Raw genomic sequence first — 10,153 nt, forward strand, 5'->3', positions numbered from 1 at the left:
ATTTTTACCAATTTGGTTTAAGTGACGATTAAAATTAACGAATGTAATCAAAATTTTAATCCAATAATTTTAAAAAAACTGCCATTTTATATGAAATTATATTATCTTTCCCAATTAACCAAATTTCCAGATCTAAATTATTTTATAAATTCAATTTGCGATCTAAAAATTACAAATTTAGGGAAAATAAAATTAGGGTTTATACTTAACATTTATGGCCAAAAATTTTACCATAATTTTAAATATACCCAAGAACAGTAGGGAAAAATTTCAATCAATTCCGAGTAGTTGAGGTCGTGCAATTAATTGAAATACTTTTCGAAATTGTTAATTTAATTCGTTAATTAACAAAAATGCCCAAAAACTCAAACGTCCAGGCCTATTTTTGCAATTCTGTTCTCATGATTTGATCTTAGAAAATCGTTTTCAATCAGATTAGGGTCTGAAAAATTTGATCAATGGCAAAACTCCAATTCACGTAATTTCACAATATCTAACAAAATTGAATCCATACACTTCAAGAAAACCTCTTAAATTCGACTTAAGATCAAAGAAAACACAGAATTCATGGTCAATTACGATTGTGAGATCATAATACCTTTGAATTGAGATTAATTGACAATTACATTCAATTGAATCCATATTTTTCATTCAACTAAGAGTAAATCACATACCTCTATATAGAATAGTATTCCAAACCGCCTCCAATAAGATCTTCGATACCAGAAAATTAGGGTTGATGTTCTTCCCCAATTTATGCGTCGAAAATCCAAATCAGAATTAATCCCATTTTGAAGTTATTTCATGGATTGTCGGAATTATAATAGAGAATCGGTTGATGGAGAGCGGGAAATTGAGCTCGGTATGAAGTACGCAACAATGGAGTTTTTGGAGCTTGAAGAACACGGTGAAGAAAATGAGGGAAATTGGAGAAAAGATGGGGAAAATCACGTTGTATTGCTATTGTATTCCTGATGTATTCCTAATGATGTACGTATTCTATTTGCCATGTCATGTATAGTCACCTCACTCTTTCTCTTGCCCAGTCATATACTATTGCCTAATAAAAAATTAATTTATTATTATTTTTTAATAAAATAATATTATTATACGGAGTATGCTATATTGGCTACTGTAGCCCAATATGGTATATGGACTAATACTTCCTCCATTTACTCATTTAGTACCTCCCTTAAGTATTTATGCACAATCATAACGTTGGGACCCTTTCCATCCTAATCCTCCCAAAAAACAAATTCTCATGATGTTGAGCTACCTACAGTACCCAAAATTTAGAGAAGACAATCATAATTATGTTCCTTATATTAATATTTAATAATAATAATTAAAATCAAACCTTTTCTTTTTATTTCTTTCCAACACAATTTGGAGGAAAATACTTGGGAAATTGGGGCAAAAAACAGGAATCAAACTTTGTGATTCATTCATTCAAATTCAAAAAACATTTCCCAAATGTCATGGCTTGCTCGCTCCATCGCCAATTCCCTACGCATCGACGATGACGACGAAACTATTCTACAACCTCAATCTCCGCCACACCGCCGTCGTGGAAATCCGCCGGTGTCGGAAAATAATGTGGAGGAGAGAGAACATGGAGAATTAGATAGAGATCTGCGTGGTGTCAAAGATGATCTCAGCGAATTTAAAGAAACCCTAACTCGTCAATTATGGGGTGTCGCGAATTTTCTCGCTCCTCCTCCTAATACGGGTTGTTCTGCTTCTTCACAATCGCATGATCAACGAGTTTTCCCCGTGTTAAATCGGTCGGAATCGACTGATTCTTCGGTTTCGGGTAACGAAGATGATGACGAAGAATCGTCGGTCAATGCTCCTATTTCAAACACAGATAGAAATTATTCAGAATTCGGAAATAAACGAATTGTTATAGAGAATTGTGAATCGTCTTCGAGTTTGCATCGGTTGGGATTGCAAAAGGTTGAGGAGGAGGATGATGATTGGGTTAACGAAGCTGTTGGATTAACTGATGAGGTTTTGACATTTTCTGGGAATATTGCACATCATCCTGAGACTTGGTTAGATTTTCCTGTCGAAGATGATGAAGATTGTGAAGGTAAACTTCGCTTGGCCTTTTGTTAGTTCGTAATTATTGGAGATTTTAAATTGGTTTTGCATTGGTGTAGTTGCAAGGGCATAGTTTAGTACGTAGTATGAGATTTGGTCATAGTTTGTCTATAAACTATTGCATTTGTTTGGTTTTGGAAACATTCTATAGGCTATTGGAATTGCAATGTTTGATTTATTGTAAAATTGGCACCAAGGATTGAAGACTGCCGTTTTTTATTTAAGTTAAAGTATACATTTTGAAGATGAGTATTGACAGGAACTACCATTTTAGAGTATAGTTTATATGGAAAACATTAATTATGGTATAATTGTCATTGAGGAGGAGCGTCTTTCGTACTTGTTCTAAAATTTTGTTAAGAAATTGTGATGCTAGACTGTACTGTGTCTTAGTGAAGGTTTATGAGTGCAACAAGCTATCGCCAAGTAAATGTGAAACGATCTCGCATTCAATTTCATGTACGTTTCTGTTTAAGTGGAGATTGGGGGTGTATTTGGTGTTGTTTCTTGGGCTAATTGCCGTTAAATGTTTTACCATTTCATTAGGACATACTCAATAGTGACTTCTACTGCCTTAGGTTATCATTGATGAGTGGAATATTGGAGTTATTATACTCCTATAGACAATGCTAATGTTTTGTACCATGGGCCGTGGATGTACGCATCTTCTTTGAGCTAATTGCCTTATTCGGTTAAAATGTGTATGTTCTGTGCTATTCCTTATCACTTATGAGTACAAAAACATAAAAGATGTTCACTTCTTATTTTACAGCTTACTAACTTGTGCAGCTGTTTGTCTTGCAGATTTTCCTATGTCAGAGGCTCAGAAGAGGCATGCTCAAGCCATTGAATACCTCACACCAAGGCTTGCAGCACTTAGAATTGAACTTTGTCCTGCCCATATGAGTGTAGGGTTTTTCTGGAAAGTTTATTTTGTTCTTTTGCACTCAAGGCTCAATAAACAGGATGCTGAGCTATTGTCAACGCCTGAGGTAAGTCTTTATGATACTTTTTCTTTTTATTGATGTGCAGCATCATGTTGATATATATATATAATTTTTTTAATGTTTGCCATTAGAGGTGAATTGTCAAACATCAGCAATAGAATAAGTTTATCTTGAATATTGCTTGCGTGTATCAAAATAGCTCTTAGTGCAGTCTTGAATAAAAATAAATTGAAAAGAGAATCTGGACTAAGAGAAATATTGGAGTATGTAAACTTAGTGCCGTTTGACAAGTAAGGGGGGACTAAGCAGGTATAAATTATAAATTTTTGTTGTACACTTATACACTGTCCACAAGATTAGGGAAGCGCCTTTGTTCTCTCTTCAGAGCATTTATCTTAACTGGGAACTCCTGTGTGAGGTTTGGATGAAAGTTCAAGAGGGTTTCTGGGTTGTTCGAAATGTGAACTTTCACCGGTTTCTTTTTATTCTTGGGTAAAATCAGTTTCTGATCCAAGATCTCTTTCAATCTTTGAAAAAAGTCAAACTTCTAAGTTTGGAACTTTGTGACCATCACAACCAATTTGATTATACATTGCATTAATGTACACAGTTCTATATTGACCAGGAGATTCCTTTCCTTGCAGTAGGTGTGTAGGGGTTCAAGACGTTTGGTTGACTGATGGTGCAATATAAGCATTTAGATAGTTATCTGAGTGTAACAAAAATGGTTTTGATATTCCATCCAACTTTGTGAAATTAAGATGTTTGGCCCTTGGTCAGAACTGTTTAGGTGCAGACAGAAGAGAAAGTAGCTTTCCTACCCCAAGCAATACCATTTAATTCAAGAATGTATAGTATATAATTTACAAGTGTTAGCCCAAGTAGAACTAAAAACCTAAGTGGGATGAATTACTGTCATTGTAAATAGAAAAAGAAGGATATAATTTATGAAACAGACACACTAAAGACAAGTCAAAAACCATGTAATTCATTTGAAGGACGACATAATAGACAAAAGAGCAATACAGAAAAATTGCTGATGTACACTTTACCAACTATTAGAAGTCAATAATCTAAATCACCTTTCAAAAACATGGCATTTGGAAAATAGCGTATAACCTGAAGACTTTTTAAAAAAAAAAATTTAATAGCTCTTTCTTGTGGATCATCATGTTTGGTTGGATCAAATCATATTACACAATTTTTCGGAATAGAACCGTAAGTCCATTCAGATATCAGAAAGCCATATGACCATGTAATATCACATCAGATCATCTTATTTCGGACAGGCTGAATGAACCTAGTTTCGAGATACGCAGAGCTTTCAACTTTTTGTGGTGAAAGAGGCCTCAGCTCGTCTCTTAACCTCAGTTGACGTTAAATCTGGGTTTCAGTGTTCATCTGTAAATAGACTGGAATTGTGGGCCTTCATCGCTACATTGAGCTTAAGCCCTCTAAGCTCATGTATGGATGCATTCGGCTCCTTTGTTTGATTTCCAGCACCGTGTCTCCATTCTGAAAAATAATTTCAGTAGAAAATTTCCAATTCCATGTAAGTAATTTCACTGAGTTTCAGCATTGTCTTCCCTGTTATGACTTAAAGTGACCGGAAAAAATATCTTAGTCAACAGACTCAACACTGCAAGGAGAGCACCTCGTCTAGCTTCCAAACAATTCCGTTGTAATATGCTCAGAGTTTATTTGGAATTTGAAGAGGTTTTGGATTGGAATATTTCAAATCAAGCGAATATTGATGTGCCAGCTGTTTTAGGGTATTATCTGTTCCTGTATGAAAGTTGTCATTCTAAGTGGTCTTTACAATGTCTTAACACAAACTGGGATGTTATAATAAGCTCACCTTTCTCCTCAGTTTTTCTTTTTAAGTTGGGCCCCTAATATCTGCATCTTAGAGGTTTGCTACCGTGTATTTGGTCATCGTTCTTAGCGGTGACATCATGAAGAAAAACCCATCCTGAGAATTTTAACTACTTGTCCATCCGCTCTATCGACTGAATCACTTACCTAGTTCCTGCGAAACATGTTGGCCTACGTTGTTTCAAAGATGCTTTTTCTTAGCACATGATTGGTTCTCATATCTTTGTTTTTTGGTGGATTGGCCTCAGTTTCTTCCCTGTCCCAAGTTTTGTAGAGTAGGGTATTTAGGCATATTTATATAAATAAAATTCCTGTGATTTACTTGTCCTTGTTTCCAGTTATAACTTGTAACTTTCCATCTCATTTAATGCATTACCATTTACTGGATTTTCAACTGATCTGAATATTTCGAAGAAATTTTTCAGTGTCAGACTTGGTTACATGGTTTTCAATGGCCACCGTATCCCTATATAGTGGTGTCATTGTTGCTTGAGATTTGCTCTTCGTTTTGGATGGTCCTAGGCAATAACCTATTTTTCTTATGCATGTTGTTTTTATTTTTACCATTTTCATGTTTGCTGCAAGCCTGCAATGGTTTTGCATGTTACCAGCTTAGTTGTAGTTGTGCCAGGTCCTTCACTTTTGGTTGAGACTTCCTTTGCTTTTTGGATCTTGTCTACTATTTTTTTTATAAGTTCTAAAATGTATTATCGACGACTCAACATGATTCCTTTTTTCTATTTTCCTTTGCAAACTTCTCTGTTTTGTTTGTTTTTTTAATACGTTTTAACATCTTTGTGCTTTTTCTTTGGTCCGACCTTGTTTTCGTGTTCCCTTTTTTCTGTGTCTCATTATCCTCACATTCACTTCCACAATAAGCCGACCCCAAATCCTTTTGGGACTAAGGCTTTGTTGCTGTTGTTTAAAATATATTACCAGTCATCAATAAGCAATTTAGGATTCTCAATATGGACATCAAACATACCCGCTAGTCTTTTTGCTGAACTTAGATGAGATGTTAAGTATAACAAAAGGTGTTAGCTTATCATTGTATTGCTTGTTTAATCAGTGGAAATTAATTGTTCAACTGCAAATGAGGAGGTTCTAGTATAAATGATAAAGAAGGTGCTCATTTGTTATAATTTGCTCGGTCATGTGAAATTAGATGTATTGTTCTTAGAAAACACTTTTCCGCTAGCTTCTTTTTAAAATCCAAATTCTGATATCATACTGAATGGATAGTAATAATGCTTTTTAGGTTGTAGAAGCCAGAGCAAAGTGGATGCAGGAGCAACAAAAGCGGACCAAAAAAGATTCAGAATGGTATCACGCTGGGTTGTATTCTAGGTTAAGTGCTGACTTTGATGATGACTGTACTCCAAGATCCGTGCAGAATGAGCATTCAGAGACCTTTTCATCCTGGACGTTTGCTTCTGAGCCTGCCACTTCTTCCACAGTTGATTCGGATGTGGAGAAACATGTAAGCAATGAACTGCAGTTTATGGATAAGTCAATTATTAATGAGAAACAATTGGAAGAGACAGATGATAAGAATATACTTGCTGGACCAATGTCAAAGAGACCTGTTTTGAGGTTTATTATTAATGATGATGATGATGATAGTGATGAGTGGCCTGAAGAAGATTGCTTAGGAATGAGTGGAAGATTTATACCTGTTGGAATCTCAGATGAGGTATCTTTTAGCGATCTTGAGGATGATGATTGCTGTATACCTGTCATATCAAAATCTTAGTATAAGGTGTAATTCAATATGAAAACAAATGTATCATCAGACTGGCTGCCAGATCTTATTGATTGCTGGAAATTCCAATACATGGGATTTCATGGCCGAGGTTGAAGCATATGGTGTCTGTGGCCTTTCCTAGCATGAAAATTCGCCGCCATGTCCCATTGGTGAAGTTCTGTTTGTATGTAACCATTGCGTTAGCACCTGGTGAAAAGGTGCCAGCTTAACCAAACTGGCGGTTCCAGCCTTCTATATCTTATGTTCTTGAGTGTACAGATTTTGTATCTTTTTTTGTACAAGATTGATGGGTCCCTTTATTTGTTGAAATCTGTACATTACCACAAATATCCCAAATTAAGCCATGAAGCGGTTTGTAAGTGTATGCATTACATGCTTCCATTTTTTTCGGTTATGTTTGGAAGATAGAAGTGAAATTGTAAAGTTGTCCGGTCTTTTTCATATAATATACTACCTCCGTTTCAGAAAGTTCTTTACGCTTTGGAAAATGTGTCCAAAGTATGAAAACTTTGACCGTAAATTCCCACTATTATATACATCAAAATGTTACATGTAAGATCATGTTAGATTGGTCTCGTTATTCATTTTGAGAATATTAACTTTTTATAATTTTTTTCCATACAAAATTGGATATATTAACGGTCAAACATTGCACCGGAGTCCGTGCAAATAGTAAGTGTAAAGATCTTTTTGAAACGGAGGAAGTATATGATATTTTTTTTTTCTTTTTCTTTGTCATACAGGAAAGATACATCTCTTTTTCATCTCTTGTTTCGTACTTTTTACTTTTTAGCAACTCTAATCGCAACGTCGTACATTCTTGGATTATCTTTTATCACTATGATTTAGGATGGAATCCAGTTAGGATTAAGATCTCCATTCAACGTTGGGTTCGACTTGGCCTGAAATTTATCATACTTTTTCCGTTTCTTTTTATGATTTGTTTTTCAAACTATTCACATATTAGACTTTGTTTGTTTTTATGATCTATACTTAAAGAAAAATATTTCCATTTGGGATCTTGTTAGATTCGTCTTAATGTATATTGTTCGAATATTAATTAAAAAAAAATTATAATTTTTACTCATTGGTATTTAAAGATATTAATTGTTCAAGTTATTAATTGTTCAAGTTATTAATTGTTCAAGTTACATTGGCAAATATGAATAAAAAAGTTTTGCAAATACAAAGAAACCAGGAATTATTAGTTAGTTTTGACAATTTTTCCTTTATTAAATTAAATTAAAATTATTAAAAGAGGAGGTTAGGTTAATATGCATTACCACTCTCATATTAATTCAGAAAAGTTCAGCAAAATTACTAATCGGTATCAGTTGAATAAACTCCAAAAAAAAAAAAAAAAATACTCCCCCCTTCTCATGATATAGTGCTTGTTTTCCTAATTGGATGTCACAAAATAATGTGCCTGCTTTGACACTTTCCTTTATAATCTGTTAATATTTTGCCCATATAATACCCTCTTCAAGAATTTGTAATACCGCAATTGTCCTAAAAAATTCATATATTTGTGCCATTTTTTGATTTTTTAATCATTGAAATCTTACTTTCTTTTTCATATTCAACGCATGAAGAAAATTCACGAGGCCCATTTATTGTGTTCACACGGAATAAATCATATCTTTCTCCATAACCCCCCCCACCAACCTCTATTCTCTTCCTCTCAAAAAAAAACCTAGTTTTTTCGCTCTCTCTCTCTCTCTCTCTTCAATTCTTAGCGCCTCTTTGGATTTTACGCTCTCTCTCTCTCTCTCTCTCTCTCTCTCTCTTCAATTCTCAGCGCCTTTTGGATTTTGCTTGATCTTTTTTGCGAAATCTTATATGTATCTCTTGTTTTTTGAGGAAAATCTTTATCTCTAAAATAAACAGATCCCAATTTATTTTGAAGAAATTCACTCCAAAAATATTTGTTCATCGTTATTTGTTCATCTTTTCTGGGTTTGAAAATGAGTACGAGTTTCATGGTTTAACTTGTATTGGGGATGATAAAACAAAAATTGGGCCTTATAACAGCTCGGATTTTGGTCATTGTGATGATGTTGATCTATGTGAAGGATACACATTTATAGTTGTGACTATATTCGCTTCAAATGGGGTTGAAATGAATCGTCTGGATCTTCAGAAAAGTCATAACTAGTTGTCGAGGGTAAGCCGCCACCGTCGCCTCCTAAAATCCTAATTGAAGATCATGAAGTTTACCAGTTCTCCGTGTCCCTTTTGTCCCTTGTGTTACTGGAGATCAAGAAGTTCCTTATCTTGGTGCTCCCCTTTGTAATCCCCTGTAAACTTATAAACGTTATTTATATACTTTAACGTATATTCAATATATTTAAATAAGAATTTACGAATTTTAGAAATAAATATAAAATTAACGTATATTTATTTTATTACATTTTAAATATTTCAACGATTTAGGAAATCAAAAATAATTTTAGAATTTGATGTTGAAAAGAATTTGAATTACGAAAACACGATTGAATTTAGAAAACAATCCTAAGCGGTGTTGAATTCAAATACCAAACTTAATCCTACTCCTAGTCCAATTTGGTGAAGCCCAACATAATAAACCCAAATTTCCTTCCTCCCTTCTCTAATCCTATTTCACGTAAAACAAAAGAAACAAAGCCAAAACCTTTCCCTTTTCAATTTCACGTGAAAAATCAAGAAGCAAACCCTCCTCTTGCTCACAACGTTGCTGCCGCTATCACGCCGCCGTGCATTCTGCCGCCACCAACCCTTCACGTCACCCGTTTCACTCACTCTCCGCCGTCGGTAACTCCCTCTCTCTTCCCTCGTGTTTCTCTCTTCTTCTTTCGGTCTTCTTACCTTTCTCCTCCTCACCTTATTTCGGTTTCTCACATAAACCACAGCAACCTCCGTGAGCTTCCCTCGCCGCCAGAGCAACCGCCAGCGCAGACCCTGACCGCCGGCCCGTGCACGATAGTCATCTTTGTTTTCTCTTTCGTTTTAAATTTTCTCTCTCGTTCGTTCTTGTTTTTAGATCTCTTATTGAACGACTCTTTTTGTTCCACAGCCACCGAGCCGCGCAGCCACCTCCGTCGTCCTTGCGCCGCCGTCCAACCACCTTGTTCTTGAAGGAAATAGTCCCCTTGGTCCAAGTATGCATATAATATTAAGTCTAATAAATGCAGTTCAGTATTAATTAACAAGTTAATAATTCAGTGAGATCAAGTGAGCTGAATGCCTAGCTAGAGGCCGCTTCAGTTCAAGTGGAATTAATTATATTAATCCACAACTTACTCTTGACTGAACCCGTAGGGTCACACAAATAGTACGTAAACGGATCAAGTATTTAATGGCATTAAATACTCCATCTATGGATATTCAGAATCGACGGATCTTTGTTTCAGTGGGAGCTGAGATCGTCACAAGCAAAAAATGAATACTCCGGAAACGATGATATTACCGGAAACGGAAATATGGA

The 10,153-nt window shown here is 35.2% G+C and overlaps 1 protein-coding gene across 1 annotated transcript; it reads left to right on the forward strand.

Moving 5' to 3' along the window:
* The first annotated feature begins 1,229 nt into the window (after positions 1 to 1,229).
* Positions 1,230 to 7,136, forward strand: LOC110796540 (uncharacterized). The gene is made up of 3 exons (XM_022001600.2): positions 1,230 to 2,092; positions 2,908 to 3,095; positions 6,184 to 7,136. Exons 1-3 carry the CDS (start codon positions 1,474 to 1,476, stop codon positions 6,676 to 6,678), a joined length of 1,302 nt encoding a protein of 433 aa, XP_021857292.2. The 5' UTR covers positions 1,230 to 1,473; the 3' UTR covers positions 6,679 to 7,136.
* Positions 7,137 to 10,153: the final 3,017 nt, after the last annotated feature.

Source organism: Spinacia oleracea, chromosome 3 (genome assembly GCF_020520425.1).
Source record: "Spinacia oleracea cultivar Varoflay chromosome 3, BTI_SOV_V1, whole genome shotgun sequence".
Taxonomy (NCBI): Eukaryota; Viridiplantae; Streptophyta; class Magnoliopsida; order Caryophyllales; family Amaranthaceae; genus Spinacia; species Spinacia oleracea.